We start from the raw sequence: 18,901 nt of genomic DNA, 5'->3' as shown, positions 1-18,901 counted from the left end.
GTGGATACACATACAGAGCAGATGGGTTTATTAGCCAGAACAACAGGTATTCACCCGAGGCTTAATGAGGGGAATTGCTCCGTAAAGAGGTCGAGCTACTGAGGCATTTGCTTTTTTATAAGCATGTATTGATCCACCACAATAAGTATCTGAAATAGTAATAATAAATGCATTATGCTACTCTTATATGATAAAGTAACAATGCTAAAAGGCTCACACTGAAAATGTCAACATGTGGCTCTTCATCAGGTGTAATTTACAATGCGCTCCATCTTAGCTCAGTGTGACAGCATGTTAACATTTATTTATTATTTTTGTAAAAGTAAAAGTAACCTGAACTAATTAACATGGTGTGTACGGATTAGATATTAAAGGGACATTTTTTAAATAGGGTTGAGGAACTGGTCCTGACTGTGTGCCCCATGTGCCAGGAGCCCGAATTAGACACAGATGCTCACGCTCAACGAAAACATGGCTGCCAGCCAGCGAACACAAAGAACATGCTGTATAATCAACTTGTTTGTCACCATCTCACCATTAGACACCATTTCCGATTGTGTGTGTTACTCTGTTGACCATTTTGTCTAAGGGTGAGATAAAACAGTCAACACGTTCTAGATATCTTAGACGTAAGCAGGCAAGGGTTTTATTACACATTTTATTAAGTGCCTAAAATCGCTGTTATCGTCAAAAAATTACTGGATCAAATTCTAGATTTCATAACAAAATATAGTACATTGTTGCTATGCTGAGTGTGTCAGCAGGTTTATGTGTGTGTGCGTGAGTGTTCTTGTATTTGTTACGTCAGGACCAGTAGGAGACCAAAACCTGGTTCTAAAGAGGCTAATTTCTGAGGAAGTGGTTTAGCATTAACTGGTTATGGTTAGGGTTTTATTTTGGCTGTCCTATGAATGCAAGTCAATGCAGAATCCTAAGAAAATAGCTGTGCAAACCTGTGTGTGTGTGTGTGTGTGTGTGTGTGTGTGTGTGTGTGTGTGTGTGTGTGTGTGTGTGTGTGTGTGTGTGTGTGTGTGTATCAACACGGTTATGGTTGGTTTCACAACAGCTGGACATGTTCCATCTGTCAGGAGCCTTAAAGAGGCCCATATTACGCACACATACAGTGCATGACAAGGTCAGTGTTTATGCCAGAAAGGTTCCTTAAGAGGTAATAAATACAAGTACACACATACACGCATGCACGCACACACGTACACACAATTGCACTTGGACTCGCTAGATACTACCCAACATAAAGCTCCCTGCCAGCATACCGCACACCAGCTGGGCAGCTTTTCTAAAAGAGGGGTCCAAATGGATTCCACGGTCCATTTGGTACTAAAGAAACCAAGAAATGGACAACCAGAACCCCCACCACTGCCAAGCCCCACCTTTGCACAGTGGGAGCCTGTGACCCCTGCGTGAGAGCCAGGAAGGCCTGAAGAGGCCTGGAGGTGTCAGGGGTAACAGAGGTTAAGTTAGTATGAATGTAGGACAGACGCAAATGGACAAATAGGAGACACTATTACGGTGACAGTGCATATATACAGTATACAGATGTAGGTCAGGCCTGGAGGGTTTATGCTTTTCAAAGATAAGATGTGATGGTGGTTTTCACATATCACAGCACGAGAAGAGGGGACTGCCCACCTGTTAGGACGCTGAGGTCTTCAGCAGCTTTTTAAAAAGTCCTTGTGTCCCTGTTGGAGGACTCTTGTTCAGGAAGTCGCCGTCTGTCCTGAACTCCTTTTAGACTAATTTGGCATACAGAGCAGGTCTCCAGTTCATTCACAAGACCGACTTGAGCAGATTGGCTTTTGAGATGCTTGGATGAATATTCATAAGTTGGACAGAGGGACACTACCTATAGTGGAACTGCTTTTGGACAGGGCTAAATAAACACCCTGTTCACTATAAGGGAGCTTTTCTCTCTCACACACCACAGTGACATTCTCTGAGCAGCACCAGCTTGAACAAATCATTGAAGTTCACACTTACTTTCTTGTTGGGACTTGCACTTCACCTCCAGGTCGGCAGTGGACAGGCACAGCTTGTTGGCATCCTGTGTGGCTAGCTCTGTGTCCGCCTGGTTTGGTTGCTTGATGGCATTGCCAACACTGAGGCGGCGCCCCACCGTGGTCACCTGCCGATAAAACTGCTTCCCTGTGATCTTGTGGTCAAAGCCCAGCCAGCTGAACTTGATCTTCACCCTGAAGAAAAGGGAGAATCAGGAATATCAGGAATAGAAACAGGAAAATCGAATACAAAAGGAAAAGTGGAGAAACGACAGCAGACGAAGAGGGGAAAAAAGGAAAAAAATGAGAGAAAAGAAATAGTGAATGAGAGTTAAACTACCTGATCATCTGGTTTATGGTATTTCCTGTCTTTAGGGCTTACTCAGCTTCTGCTACAGTACTCTGGATTTACTGGGTATGTGTGTGAGCAAGGATGTCTACCTTGTACAAGCATCTCAGTGGAGAATGCAGACTCAGAATCCACTTACAACTAAAGCCAAAGTTTAGCTAACAACATTACAAACGCAGCCTAAGAAGGATAGCTGGAGGCTACAGAAATGTTATACGCCTTTGTGTGTAAGTGCAGCTTGAATGAATGCATGTCTATTTATCTTACGTGAAATCCATGTCCTCTGGGCCAGGAAAGGGCTCCAGGGGCCAGTTGATGAAACAGTTGAGGAAGACGAGGCAGGCACAGCCGGCCCAAACCAGCAGAATGTAGATGAAGGGGGCACCAAGATCATAGATCACCTATAGGTGGGAGAAAGAAAACCAAAGAAACATCCTCATCATCGTGGAGACACAGTGAGATTTTTTTGAGTTCATGTTGATAAGGATGGTCTAAATCAGTGAAAAACTGCAAACAATCCTACCTTAATGCCAGGGAAGGTTACAGCAGAGGAAGCATAGGATCCGATCATCAAGGCGATGAAGGTCGACCTCAGGTCTCCAAACATGTTGGGAAGCTATGTAAAGCACAAGTGACAGAAAACAAATATTAAATACATGGCATGTAATCAATGTTTATCTTGAGAAAAAAGTATTTAGTGAAGAGTTTTTGTTTTTGTCACTTCACAATGTACTGCAGCATTAAGAGAGGTGTGATTAATGTATCACATATATATTTCTTTGAGATTTAAATCATTACTGTACATTGTGCAATGATTTGTCATCTTTCAAAGTTTGGGGATGAAACCAAGCTTGTGTTAAGGGTTTAGTTTGATTTTGTGTGTTCAAACATTAACTATTAATCATTAATGCTTCATGACGTCAGTTGCCATATTTTTCTCCTTGCACAATCCACTCAAACCAACGAAGGATCACTTAGTGTGAAAAAAAATCCAGTTGCACAAATGCAGGCAAATGCCTCACCCAAGTGTTCTGCACGATTGGCTACTGATAAGCCTGTTGTCACCACGAAGTAAACGTGGTGCTGTATCTAGCAGGGTATTTTTACCGCTGATTTTGTTTCAGGGTTTGAAGCAGTGCGGTGTCAGAATAACGTCTGACATGGTGACGTTCAACCACCGACTCAAAATAAAGAGAACACACTGTTCTTAAACAAAGCACCTGCCACAGGAAGTGAAAATGTGCAGTAAAAAAAAACAAACAACCGCACTGAAACAGAGTGTGGGAGAAACATATGAAGTAGAAATGTAGTATGATCTGTCAGAGTGATGGTTATGGACAAAATAGTTCTAAGATGGAGATGAAGAGGAAGTCAGCCAGGAAGAATGGGATGGGGCAGTACAAACATTATTGGGTCATAGGCTGCTAAAGTGTTGTGAGACTTTCCTCTCATTGTCTGAATGTGTCTGTCAACCCGTCCATCCAGCCACTATGTTCACAACAGGGTGCAGCTTGTTAGTTAGATGGCTGAACCCTCTCACCCCTCAAACAGACGTCACAAGAATAATTGGACCAAAGGTGAACCACTAAAATCACAACATCTTTGTCAAGAAAAAAAAAAAAGGGCCCCTAATTTTGTCAACTTCTCTTTCTCCCCCAGGCTGCAGTGAACCGCAAGAATCTAGTATGACACTTGAAGAAAGCCAAATGACCAGGCCCAGTTTGTGTCTATATCAACAGAAATGATGTGGTCATGACAAATATAGGCCAACTCATGATATCTATGCAGTCATCAGGTTCATTCCCCCACTGCTGCTTTTTCACTTCCTAATTTTTGGTCTGTGATGATGGGTCATTTTTTTCATGCCCACTCTGTTGTAAGAGCGCTGTGAGTATTTAGGAAATATGTGAATAACCTTTAGAGCATTGGTTCTCAAAGTGCGGCCCGGGGGCCAATGGCGGCCCGCAGAAACATTTCTGGCGGCCCACAATGAATTACAGTTGATAGTTTTAATCCAGGAGCTACTAAGCTTGTTAAATGTTTATTGGACATTACTGGATACAGACCAATAAGTGTAAACTGTAGAACTGCAATCTGGTCATTAAAATGATTACAAATGGGATTTTTTTCTGTTTTTTTTCCTTTGGTGGCCCTCAGTCCAATGTTGGGTTCCTAAATTGGCCCTCAGGTATCAAAACTTTGAGAACCCCTGCTTTAGAGTAAGGGACTGTATGGGAGGGAGGGATTTTTCTTCTTTGGGTGAGAATAATGTATTTCTGTTTCTGAACAATGGATACAGATGAATCTGACAAAATGACCAACAGCTTGCTTACTTACTCTTGGGGCCCTCTCGTGGGCCCCTGGAAACAGCAGTACCTTAAGCTGCGTTGAGACACAATTTCTTACAATTTCTGAACATTTTCTTGACATTGTCCAGATTAGCTGTTTGTAACAATGAAAATGCTATATTGTCAGTAGACTAAGGCCTGTCTAAAGTATTAAAGCGGACCTAGACCGGAAGTTCCTGGAGCCGTGATTCTGAGAGCGGGTGTGCTGAATATACTGGCCAATCACGAGACTCAGTCTTCTGGGTGAGAATCTCGTGGCTGGGAAACACCGTCAGAAAAGAGGATTTCTATCGGCTCGTTTACAGCAACTAGGAGATTTTGACCATAAAAACAAGTTAATGTATGTAAGAAGACCTCCATAACTAACATATATGTGCAACAGGACCACTCTAGGTCCGCTTTAATACAAAGACAGAATATTAATAGGCGATTGCTATAAATTAGACTATACTGGTTTTTGAACAATTGCTCAGTTCAAATGGGGTTATTTGATTTCAGAAGTGCAGAAGTGTGTGAGATTTGAAAAAAGAAAAAAAATCCTCTGGATTTTGCACTTGAATTGATCTCTGTCATTCACCTCCACATCTCCCAATAATCCACTTTGTCCTGTTTATTTGCTCCAGGAACAAGTTCTTTTAAAATACACACTGTTGCTGTTACAAAATCACATGAGTCAACAGGCCAGTGCCTCAGCAAAAAACAAATAACAAAACAATTGAAGATACTAGTGTAATTAAGCTCCGCGTGTACAGTCATCGTGATGACACTGAGCTGAACCTCAAGCGTTTGACTGCTCACTGAGTCACAAACAGCCAGTTAGACTGCTGTTAGACTGCTGTTTCCCAAAAAACACCTCATAAACCACTTTGGTCAGCTCAATGTGAAAGACGATGTCGGGAGTTACGGCGTTGTCAGGATGATGTGTGGGCAAGCATGTCGATGGGAGGAGCTGCTGTCAGGATTGATGAGTGACAGATAACAGAGTTTCTGTTGCCAGAGTCAATAACACATCAGTCAGTCAGTCAGTCAGACAGGTTTGTGGCGTTAAACACCCTGACGACGAGCAACTGGCAGCACAGCAAGTGTACACAGTCACACGTAATAACAAAATAATTGAATATTTAGATTATAGGCAGATATTGAGAATAAAATAATAACAATGAAAGGCTCCATTTTGGAATACTGAGTTTTTAGTAGTCCACAATAGACAAATTAAATAGCTTTTGAGTTGTGATGCTAAATGAAGGCTACATAGGTTCTGCAACACATGCGTTTCCATTCACACTCTTAGAAATAAAAGTGCTAAGTAGAACCATATACGGGTCTTCGGCTTGTCCTCATAGGAGAACCCTTTCTGATTTTTTGAGGGTTCCACCAAGAACCATTTTAAAACCCTTTATTCATGAAAGGGGTTTTAAAGGGTTCTCTGGATCAAAATGGTTCTTACTGGAACCATTAGTGTTACCAATAACCCTTGAAAAACCTTTTCTTCAGGAAAGGGTTTTTCAGATGCAGATGGTTCCAGGTAGAACCTCAGCCCTTGTAGAAGAACGCTTTTGGAACCCTTATTTCTAAGAGTGTACTCAGCTCGACTCAACTTGACTCGTTTTTTTTTTGCTTTTCCATTAGTGGAACATTTACAATTTAGCGAGGACATTTCTAAAATCTCAATATTTAACAGAGGAGTCTGCTGTATTTAGCGACAGCACATTCATTTTCCGCTTTTGCTCTAAGGCAAACATACTTTCAAACTCCACTTGTTGCTAACCCGTGAAAATTGACCAATAGGGTTCTGTGATAAAATATAAAAAAGATAAAAATTCAGGAAATCTCATGAGACAAAAACACTTTAGTCTCAGGACAAGGGTTTTGTTTGACTAGTATCCAGGTGAGTCAGCTCATCTTGTGACCCACTTCTTTATAATTAACATATTTGCTTAGTGGTAACATTTCAGGACAGCCCCATGCAAGCTTTATCCTGTTTTAACCTTTATCTTTACCTTTATGCAATGTGTAAATGTATTCAACAGAGTAAGACAACGAACCTCCATCAACTCACAATTATCTTATCTAAAACTGCTTGCTTGTTTAAAGATTTCCCCTGTGATGACAATTTTTTTTTGCCTGCCTTGCTCTTTGTCAAATATGTCGTAAGTCACTGAAGGAAAGACCGTCTGCTGAGCATTTTTTTTTTTTCAAAGGCAAAGGAAAGGCAGAGTGACAGATAACGAAGAAGCTGAGGGAGCGAGACAACATGCTGAGCCTGAGGACGGCCTGGTGGAGGGGAAACAACAGAGGAAACTGGACAGAGAGAGAAATGAAACAAGGAAGAGCGTTTGCTGCAGCAAGTGGAAATTTCAGCAGCAGCAGCATAAGAACCAGCTCTGACCGGTGCTGTCCTGACGCACAGAGTGGACTCTCCCATCCATGAGAGCGGGGATGTACGATTAGCAAACACCAGCTAACAAACTCCAGTCCGCATACCTCCGTCAACCTGACGTCATCTTCTGCTCGCTTATTGTTACAGTGACAGTTCTAAGACTTAAGTATCATATGTTTTTCACCTTTATTAAAGGTGCAATACAGGACATTTTACATGATAAGATGTCAGGAAACAAGTATTATCTACTGTATATGAGTACATAGTAAAGTACTACTCTCTATCAGTTGAAGATGAGTAACATCAAAAACTCCAGACCCCTCCTGCATTCAAATAAAGTTGTTTTTCTGTTCTACCCCGTCAAATTCAAGAAGTTCTCTGAAAAGCACTGAGTTCAGGATGTCCTGTATATGATGCATGTCATGGTTACAGCACGTACGGCACATGCATACCACTTTAAAGCGACAATAGACCCATCAAATTACAAGTTGTTCTCTAGTAGACTCTCCATATTTACTTTCAAAGGAAGCGTGCGTGTTCTTTGGCTTATTGCATATTGGCCCCTGAAAAAAAACAAGAAACATGAGTCTCTCTCTACACCAGAAAGATATTTCTCCGAAACAAGTGTTGTTCACTCTGTGGCTGGAAGTGTTTTATAAACTAGATCCAGCCAGTACCAGGACCAGCCTGCTGCCAGATTCACACCAAGGTTCATCCATGTGAGCCCGATGACATCAGCAAGTGTTGCTGTGTCTGGCCAGCTCCCATCTCATGTTACTCAGCAACTCTTGACCTTTGGCATTAAGTCGTCAACACCCCCCCCCCCCCCCCCCCCCAACCAGTCTTTGCTCCCTTCATTTCATATGGTCTCATGCAGTAAACAGAACATGCACTGTCCTTCCTCTTATCGCCCCCTGCCATCTCCTGCGTGGTAAAAATAGCCTGATCACACTGTCTTGTTGCTCTCATCCCCTCGCTGAGGAAATTAAAGTATAGCTGCGTGTGCACTTCATATATTCCCATCTGACAAGAAATGACTCCTTGTTTCTCCTTTAACACATTCATCAAGGGACAAATGACCACAGTTTCAGTTAGATGATCGGCACAAAGGTGCATAACAACATTTCAACACTGTCCAGTGACAGGAAAGACGAGGCTCGAGAAGAGGGCATATAAACATTTTAAAGTAGATTATGGTCCTGAGCACATGAGGAAACCAATTCCAGGAAGCAGAGGGGCTACTGCACGTGCAGCGAATGAGACAAAGAACAACGGGAGGAGCTCCATGTGTGTCTGTGGGTGTGGATGTAATGTTCTGTACATGGACATATATATTTACATTCTGTCACATAAAGGTGTCTATAAAAACACAATGGGGGGAAATGAAGGGCAGTAGGAAACAGAGAATCAAACACTTTCCCCTTCTCCTTTTCTCTCCCTGTTTTCAATCACCAGAGCAGTAAGTGCTGAGTGTGCATTCACAGGAGAGAATGAGGAAGTCAAGCAAAGAGAAGAAACAAAAGGGGGGAGAAAAAGAAGAAGAAAGAGGGGCCAAGCGGTGCACTTAATGCTTGTTGAGGGAGCAAGAAAAGAGTGAGCAGAGGGAATAAAGCTTAATGGTGGAAGAAGAATAATTGGGTGTTCAATCAGGTCATCGCTCTCCAAACGTCATTGTATCACCCTCTTCACTTCTATTCAGAACTTCACAACTGAACAAGAATCTTGGCGGAGAGAACATTTTCAAAAACCATTCAAGTCCAGTTGCCCCTGAATTTGGTCTTAAACACACACAAACACATAAGGTACAGCATGTGAGTCGGGTGGGTCAAGTTGACCTGTGGAATTTCAGTGACGCCTGAGTTGCTGCGTCAGAATTTCCCTCCTCTGAGAAGGAAAAGTTTTCTTAAAATACTTGTTTTTTCCTTTGTGACAACCCTTGACCCAGAGAGTTTCAGGAAAAGGCCAGACAGAGGAAACAGTCTGAGGATGTCATCCATACAACTTACTCTCTCTCTCTCTCTCTCTGGCGGCATAAATGAAACATTTGTCGACTCCTGCAGGGCGCAGTAATTGAGCTTCCTGTCGGTTTGAGGTGCCCCACAGCTAAAACAACACGCAGTCAAAACACAGACACACGCTGACAAACTGTACATAACAGGTACAGTAGCACTGCATCGGCATGTGTGTACATGATACAGTTTTGGCAGATGTGTGCAGGTCCAGTCTCGCCACCGAGCAGCTGACACCAGAGACGACAAAAACAACCAGACTAAAGACAAGGGAAACAGGTTTGGGAGGGTGTGTGTGTGTGTGTGTGTGAGGGTGTTTGTTTCTCAGTGAGGGTCTCAGTAGGGCACCTGAAGAGGAAACTGCAAAGCATGGGTGGGGATACACAGCCAAACACAAACACATTAGATTCCCCCGTCGCTGCTTTCTGTTTGTCTCCTCAGTGAATCACTCTCCTCTCACTGTGTTTCGTGATACGGTAACAGATGTCAGAAACAAAGATACGCACACACTGTGTTCTATAGGGGGAGGCACAGTCAGGCACTTTCGCCACTTCAATATTCAGGCAGGTCCATAAATATTGGGACATTAACACAATTCCCTTCTTTTTGGCTCTATACACCACTACAATGGATTTGAAATGAAACAAACAAGAGCTTTAACTGCACTTTAGGGTATTCATCCAAATCAAGTGAACGGTGTAGGAATTACAATATTTTCTAAATGTGCCTCCCAAACTACATCCACAAGAACATATTGCATCATTCAGCTCTGAATCAGCAGTAATCTACTAAACTAACAACGTAATCTCTAAAAACACACCTGAAAAGGCTCAGGACAATTAATGATAATAATAATGTGTATAGGACTTTTAACAACAAGTACTAAAAAACACTTGCTACTACTTGCATATGAAAGAGGCAACAGAAGAAAAAAGTAAGTGTTAACTGAGCTTTCCATCCACAGCTGTTGAGGTGCGGCTGTTAAATACTAATTAGGAAGTAAATGTTGATAAAGTTTGTGCCAGACTACAACAAAATGCAGTTGGAGTTTTTAAATATGAATAATAACATAATAATACATTTTATTTATTTATTTATTTATTTATTTATGTGGTGCTTTTGACAAACTCAAGGTCACTTAAAATTAAAAGAATGCATAAGAGAATGAATGAGGAAATGAAGAAGACATACACATAGGTTAAAGCCAAGCACTTTGGTGACATAAGGTGTCATAAGCACAGCACTCAGTCTAAGTCTATATGTACTGTATATATGGGACCTTACAGTTATGCTGTTAGAACTACACATCTGCAGACTGTCTATTCCAGGCATTCACACACACACACACACACACACACACTCTGGTAATCCATGTGTCCTTGTGAGAATTAAATAGTAATGAGGAGAGGTCTTTTTTGGAAGAGCAGGACTGAATAATGAATGAATGATACAGATGTTCTCTCTCTCTCTCTCTCTCTCTCTCTCTCTCTCTCTCTCTCTCTCTCTCTCTCTCTCTCTCTCTCTCTCTCTCTCTCTCTCTCTCTGTCACGTGTCCTCCGCTCTTGTGATGCAGCACTTCATCTGACTGGCAAAGTCATCCTGACACTAGCTTATACCCTCTCTGCCTTCCCTAGTCCATCTCTCTCTCTCTCTCTCGCTCCCTGTTGTCTAATCTGCACATACACGTCATCTTTTCCTCTCCTCCACCCCTTTCATGTTCTCTGCTTTTCACCTATTTCCCCCTCATACCACATCTATGATTCCCCCTCATACCACATACCAACCGGTTGGTAACCATTACTTTTACTGGTGCGATATGTATTGTATATATTCAAATTCCGGGAAACAAATATTGCGCATGTAAATATAGTATAGCATAGTACTGATATGACCTCACACTCCCCTGTGTGTTGTTATCAAGCCTCTGTTTTGGTAGCCGGTCAGGCAATTGCATTTGAGTACCACAGGTAATTATAGACTCGGTCTGTATCTATGCTCCATTCAAATGGGATTGTTTACCATGTCCATGTGAGAAGTGCTCATTGGAACACTTCCCCCGTAATTTTCCCAATGTATAAGCTCTGCAGTTTCTGAAAGCTATGTGTTTAAGGGGGTCCTGTACATGACCATCAATGTATTAATTACATTAGATTCACTTGAATGTTGCAACGAACACCGCGAGCAATGAGCCAATCGTGGTGGCAGAAAGTAGGTCACAGCGTCCAGCTGAAGGAGACACTCAAGAAATCCCTTCTCACCTTACACTCATACGTGACTTGATGTGTACACAATGTTACAGGTTTTCATTTTATGAAAGTGTGTGCACACAATCACGGGCTGACATGCTTGCACCATGTTGCACTCTCAAAGCTGTAGCATGCAACTTTAAAACCATTGTGAATTCTGAAAATGTATAGCAGTGTTATGTTTTGAAAGGGAACTTTAGGTGAAGAAATGAAACCCGGTTCTCTGAAACATGAGTGAGGAAGATACTGAAAATCAGTGTTGAAAGAAAACAGTTGGAATATGGACCCATTTTATGGCTCAGGCAATTTAACAACTCCTATGGCAACTGTTTGTGAAATAAAATATTGATTTACCCTATTTTCTGCAGTTTTACTTAATATGACATTAAATTCTCACCAGCCATCTCTATGTAAGCAAGACAGTTAAAGCTTTTCTACTCACCGTCAGAGAAGTGAAGGTCATACACATGCCCCCAAACCCATTCATTGCCAAAGTGAAGAAGATCAGCATGGACAGATCTGCAAATACAAAAATAGCATTTTAATGGCCCAGACAGATGTATTCAATCTGGACAACTACCACTGATAACATCGATTTGTGTCCCTCCTTCATAAATACAGCGCATATGTCTAATGCCCTGTATGAGTCATGATTTACATGCTACTAAAGTTATCTATAAGGGAATATGTGGGTAAAAATACATACTGTTGGGATCTGTGGCTCCATAGGCAATGAGGAGGCAGGAAGAGGCAAAGCAAGCACTGAGGACACACAACGTCATGGGTGTCAACAAAAGGAAGAGACTGACCATAACTGTGTGACACATGTCAGACATTCGAATACATCTCACCTGCCCACAAGTCTCAGCTTGCGTGGTCCATACTTGTCCATGATGATGCCCATGGGCAGAGTTATGGCCGACAGCAAGAAGGAGCCCACGGTGAAGGCCAGGTTCAGCATCTCATCCTGGTCCTTGCAGATGGGCCAGCCATTCATCTCCAGGTACTCATCTGTGCTGTTATCTTTAGAAGTGGATGTGTTTGAGAAGCTGGAGCTGTTGTCTGAATGGAGAGGGAAATGACAGCAGAGCAGGAAAGGGATCAGATCTACAACTACCAAGAAAGGTATCTATCTATCTATCTATCTATCTATCTATCTATCTATCTATCTATCTATCTATCTATCTATCTATCTATCTATCTATCTATCTATCTATCTATCTATCTATCTATCTATCTATCTATCTATCTATCTATCTATCTATGTCTGTATTTGCTTCTAGAAAAAAAGGAAACGACTATACTGTCCAGCCAGAAAAGGACCTGTTCACTTCAATTGTTTCCCCAGCCCTCTTTACGAGAAAAGGCTACTGACTAATAAAAGGTCAAGTAAATAAACTGGAGGCAAACACAATACACAATACAAGGTAAACAGCTTCCAGAAATAGCACAACCCAAGCAAGCACTGTGCAAGGGACTATGTAAGAGATTTCAATCAGCTTATTCCTCCAGCTGAGTCTCTTGTAAACACAGTCCACTGAGTTCATGTGGAGTCTATTTCTGTCTATCTGCTTTAATGGGCTGTTGCCTATGAGGAAACTGCTTGTACACAGACAGAGACTCCTCATTCACCTTGACTTGTTTTTGGATAAACTACCAGGATAACACTAGATTACGGGGGCGGCTATAAAACACTTAGTCATGCAAACAAAAGAATGTTTCCTTGATTTCTCTGTTTGGGAGCAAACGTATCAACGGCAGCTAAATACCTGTGTGCATCTAATAAACAGGACAAATCTGCTTTCTCTTTGTTCTTAAAGGGTGATGATGATGCGGGCCTCTGCTGAGCCAGCTTTAGCTAAACAAGGACGCAGCATGGATGGATCTGGCTGAGGATAGGGTGCACATTTGGAGGAACAACAGGAAGCTATTACTTCATAATAAATGCATCTGTTTACAGAAAACGGTGTCCTATGAGGACGTAAATAGGTGAAAGGTCGGGAGTTCTGAGTGAACATCCGACTGCAGGGCTGTTTTGGTGGTGGTACTGAGGGATGTGAGGACACTTGAGCTCCGGAACATTATAAAAACAAGCAGCTGCTGAAAACGATGCAGAGCTGTAATGATCTACGGGGATTTCACTGAAAGGCGTCTGCCGCTGACATGGTGCTTTTTATTCGAGTGCATTCTAATTGTAGAGGAAATCAATAGAATATTCAATGATTTAAAAAAAAAAACATTGAATGCCACAAGGTCCATTTAGCAGCTTAGTAGTAGAGCTTTCCACTGTGTCAAAATCTTTCTGAGCATCTTGTTGTGAGGCAACAATGCTAGCCACTGCACCATTTCGATTTACCAAAAAGTTGTCAATTAGCTTAAATTCTGCACCAACTTTCATGGCACATTCTCCATCTAATGCTGGAGGAGACAATGCACCCAAAAATGATGTTTCCATGACTGAATTAATGAATTCTCAATTAAAACTATTTTCTCCAAAGGTACATTGGTAGTGGTTTTTGACAAATCACCATGTTCACAGGTTACTCTTAAACACATCCGCCAAACACTTCAAAACCAATTCAAGACCACACGTGTGGTATTTTCCTAGCCATAAACCAAACCATGTTCATGACCAGGACCAAGCGGTTAAACTACAATCAATTCTATTTTTAATTACAGCAATTGCAATTGTGACTTCAGATGATGACAAAATTCATCAAATGGGGACCATGAAACTTCATGCCAGGTCATATTTGTGGAAATATTCAGTCTGCCTCCTAACAGACTAGCATTACCACCTGCAGAGCCAGTGACATTTATCTTGGCAAAAAAAAATAAGGGCACTGACACCAGATTTTATGCTCTAGGTTGAGGTTTGTTGAAGTGCTGACTGTTAGATTAATATAACCATCAAATGACCAGCAGCAACCTTAAGTCAACACAGGAAGAGCTGTGACCACATGAGCACACACAGGCAAACATGTGGGTATATCGACTGACTTCGACTTTTAAAGGTCTATGTGGAGAAACACAGGGTTTGTTGCATATTTGCTTTCCCTCAGAGGGTGTGAGGGTGTTTCTCAGTCATGTCAACACTGTAAAAACTATACAAAATTCCTTTGCTTTGTGCCACCTCCCGCTATATAGCCTGTGTCTCCTATACACTTATGCTATCAAACATGCCAGCATTCACATGGTTCAGTGATGACACTCTGGTTACAAGCTGGTTTTCTTGACTTCCCTTTATGTGCTGAAAGATTTTACAAAACACACAGCCCTTACACCCAACCAATCCAGCAAATACAAAATGCACTAGCATAGTGACTCCCAAACTGAGGGCTGCACCCGGGGGGGGTGTGTGTGTGTGTGTGTGGGGGGGGGGGGGTGCATGCATAGAGTTTAATAGAGTTTAAACAGGTTGAATGTAAACAAGTGATGCACAGATACACAGTCAGCAAAGTGTGGACAAGTTTGTGAAAGGAGTGGCAGGTTAACATAAAGCGGACAAATAATCTACAACAAATACCCCACCCTTGGCTTCACCGGCACAATGCTGGGTGATGAAGAAATACCACACTGTGGATTCAGATTCAGAAAGTATGAAGCAAAACAAGTTAAAGTCAAAGTGTGCTTGAATGAGGTACTGACTGCGTTATAGATGCACTCTTCACCAGGAACCATGACATGACCTATTATTGTCACTGAGAGCAAGAACACAGGGGAAATAGATACGCCCATGAAAGAGGGAACCCCATTGAGGGGAAATAAGAAAGAAGAGTTGACCTGAAAATAATCTCTGTGTGATTATTGCTGTTTATTCTGGGCTAATGTTAAGAGTTGAGATTAAGTTTGGGAAAAAATGTGTTCTTACGCTGATTAGTGTTACAGTGTTGCACTCTGAATCATCAGTCTGAAGCTAATATTTACAGTGGGTCAAAACACACCGGGGTTTGTTATGATCTTTCTGATGTTATAGTCTGGACCAACTTCTTTATGTTGGATAAAAAGATACAGAATGGTTCCCAAAACAGGCAGAGATACCTTATATAATGACACACACCAACACAGCCTGATAAAACAAACATCATTTTATGATTGACTCCTTATAATCAATTTCTGTAAACTTATTTGTATAGAAACCTGTGTTATTAGCTGGTGTGTATACACTGAACTGTGATTGTCAACTACTTTAGAATCAGAAATTATCTCTGTTTTATGGCCGCCAGCAACCTACCATATAAAATCTGTTAGGTTGAAAAAATAGATAAGTTAATCAGCCTGTCTGCAGAGAAGGCTCAATACAGCAGAATCATTAAAACTCATGTTAGCACTTAACTAGGGTGTGTTGTCATAACCTACGACTTCTGGGGCAAATGGAATGCACTATTACTATGTAAAAGTGGCTGCATATAAACAGTCTGGCTGTTGTCCTTCGTAAAATGTAGTGAAAAGAGGTCAAGATAAAGTTTCAAGTTTGTGTCTACTTTAGACAACTCAAGGACTGAGTAACACTTCTTTAAAGAAAGCGGGTCGTATCATTAACACTGCTGCTAAGCACATATAAGCTTTTCTTATGACATATCTTTAAAAAAAAGGGTCTCGGCGAAAGAGGTCTGATGGGTCAAATCAAGAGAAAAATGTCATATGAGGACAGTTAGATGGGTATGCTGAGGGAATGGAAATATGCAATCTATTTTTCTTCGGTGGAACAGGTAAACACACTGAGATAGGTTCTAATGTCATGAGATGTGTGAGTGTATGTACCCAGAGTCCATATTGTGACTCTTGTACGTGACTGTTGTGCAGTAGCAGGAAAACACCTGGTTCTTATCATGAGAACGTGTTGCTGCTGCTGCAGTGGGTCATGCCACTTGTTGGAAATTGTTGACACACTTGAGGATCATGTTTTTTGTCGCTTCAGCCAAACCCTGCACAGACTGAATGTGCAGAAACATTTGTAGTCTGGCCAACTCAGCCCATGAATCAGATGCTTTTCAAGAGCTTTAGGACCACCAATCCCACTTTGGTGGTCACTTTTCCCCTTCTTCTTCTTCTCTAGGCGTCACCACAATGGATGACCTGATTTAGCGCCATTTTCAAGATTTTTTATGCCACGATTCAGGGACGTTTGATAGCTCGAAATATGTTTGTGTGTGTGTTTTTTTCCCGACTGCTCAAATGGAACGCGGTGAACTCAGATTCACTCTCATGTTTTTAACCCACTACAAAAAGGCAAAAAAGTAACACCATTGTCATTGCCAATGATTGATCTGTCCTGTTTGTTGTTTTTGCCCCTGCATCACAATGTAACAAAACAAGCTAAAGACATTTGTGGTTAACGGCTATGCTATGCCACACCCAATTCTTTGGACATTATCCGCTTGATGCAAGAGATTGTCTGGGTGAGATGCTTTCACAACAGCAAGAGAATCTCCAGAGGATCCATGTGATGGAGTAGCACCTTGGCCTAAGCAGAAAGCAGGAAATCCTCCTTTTCCTTGCTCACTTTTTTCTTCTGTGTTTTTACACGAGTTTACTCGGACATTAACCGGTAATCTGAGGTGACAGGAGAATCTCCTGAATGATTGTACATTTGCATTCACATATGCAACCACTCCAGACTATCTCTGGACACTCTCCAGACTTAAGTGCTTGTATGAAAGCAGCCTGATGGAGACAACAACAGTTCCTCAGATTGGGTCCTGTGATAGTGATTTAACCACTATTGTGCGCACTCATTAACCCTGCAGGGACTCGTATCACTGCTCCTTTGTGGGATGAAAAGAGAGGAATCCACAGACAGAGACATGATCAGAGGATCAGAGACAGAAAACAGCCTGTCTGATGATCACTGTGGAGAATGGAGGAATGAATAGTGTTATTCACACACGCTCCCTGGCAAACGCACGCACGCAATACATTCACACAATGTAAGAAGAAATGAATTGTTGCTAGCCAGAGAATTAAAACACATGTGAACTTGTTAGTCCGACTGAAAATGTACTTTCTCAAATTTCTCAAAGTTGGACTCACAACCACCCATACAGTCTGGAAATGAATAATTCATGCGCACATTATACGTTCAATCTGATGCTCTGACTATGGCCCACAGTTCAAGTTTTTGTCTAGACTAAGCTGTCACACAGAAAAGGAGACCAGCAAGAAAAAAAGATGACATTGAGGCAACTTTAGTTTAGCAATGTGTAGACTGTATGTTCTGACAGCTTAAAGAATGTAATATTTTGAGGTAAATAATAGTAGACAGACACTAACTATTGCTACATGCAACCAAGCTGCCAGCTGTAGTTGTTTCTGTCTGTGACATAACTTCAAAACGTAACAAAAACCCTGACAAGCTGAAAGGGGGCACGTCACCAACAAGCGTAGCACAATCAGACACACTAAATTGATTCCCCTCTAGCGTTTGCATACCAGGACAAGGGCATTAGTCCAATTTATTGCTAGGTTCAGCATGTTTACTATGTGTCATGTTATACCTGACCTAGTAGGATTCGCAAATCAGGACTTGATGGATGCAAAAACACTGAAGCAATTTTCTGACAAAAACACACACAACAGGACAATGAGTCACTGTGTGCATCAGCTCACTGCACCACCTTTGATCAGAGTAAGTCGAGGACAATAATATAACCTAATCTGATCCCTCAGTTGGTTTGTTGTTGTTGGGCGCACTTCATGGCTGCTTTCAACTCTCATTTGAGTCAGACCTGCTGCCCGTCTTATTGACTTGTTTTCCACAAGGAATCACAGCTGTTTGATCATATGAAGTAAAGTGAGTTTGCACAAACAGAAGTCTCTTCCAAAGGTCACTGTCCTCACTGAGCAATAACACCTGTGATGTGGATGAGAGCTGTGGAATGTATGCCACAGATTGATCTGGACTCATTTCAAAGTGAAACACGAGCACCTCTTCTGAAAGACGGGGGAAAAAAAAAAACCCTCTCTTTTTTTGTTGTTGATTGTGAGTGTCCTTAAATCTCCATAATGCCACCACACCTACTCAGTGTTTATTACCATTCAGAGTTACAATCAGTCTGCTGAAAGCCTTAAGTTTCACAACACCCCAAAGATACTTGGGGCGTCGATGTGCACCGTCGTCCCGTTTAACATCAAACACCACACAACAAAAGAACCCTGACTCCCAACTACATGGAGATGTATGAAGCCTCTTGCATAACAATCATCATCATGTTAGTAGCAACAGCATTCGAGAAAGTAGAGGGCAGTAGTGGTGGTATTACGAGATGTGATTAGAGATGGGTTAGGCAACATATTCTTGGAGGTACTTATCATAATCCAATGATAATATTAAAGTGATCTGAGAGAGGACAAGACTCATCCTCTCGACAATGTTTACAACCCTGGATTAATCTGACCCTGAATGAGACTTTGAGACTTTCAGTGGAAAGGACACTATTTCAGCACGAACCATCCGCACATGACCAACCCAAAGTGATGTGACTTGAGTCAGTATCAGCTGTATGTACCTCTGTTTTAGTTTTAAAGTGGAGAATTTCTAGTCCAGTGTTCAAA

General features: G+C 41.7%; 1 protein-coding gene across 2 annotated transcripts in view; it reads right to left on the bottom strand.

Annotated features, from left to right (window-relative positions):
• Positions 1–18,901, bottom strand: part of LOC310924423 (large neutral amino acids transporter small subunit 4-like) — a 209,526-nt gene that overhangs the window by 8,013 nt on the left and 182,612 nt on the right. For both annotated transcript variants that reach the window (XM_083886150.1, XM_083886151.1), the window contains exons 2-7: positions 12,199–12,409; positions 12,054–12,109; positions 11,790–11,866; positions 2,888–2,980; positions 2,632–2,765; positions 1,999–2,210 (exon numbers count right to left, since the gene is read on the bottom strand). In XM_083886150.1, the coding sequence (XP_083742276.1) occupies positions 1,999–2,210; positions 2,632–2,765; positions 2,888–2,980; positions 11,790–11,866; positions 12,054–12,109; positions 12,199–12,344 (718 nt within the window). In that variant the 5' untranslated portion in view covers positions 12,345–12,409. The remainder of the gene's footprint in view (positions 1–1,998; positions 2,211–2,631; positions 2,766–2,887; positions 2,981–11,789; positions 11,867–12,053; positions 12,110–12,198; positions 12,410–18,901) is intronic.

Source organism: Microchirus variegatus (genome assembly GCF_963457635.1).
Source record: "Microchirus variegatus genome assembly, chromosome: 3".
Taxonomy (NCBI): domain Eukaryota; kingdom Metazoa; phylum Chordata; class Actinopteri; order Pleuronectiformes; family Soleidae; genus Microchirus; species Microchirus variegatus.
Note: the sequence above shows the minus strand (reverse complement) of the source record. Positions and strands in the feature narration are given on the sequence as shown.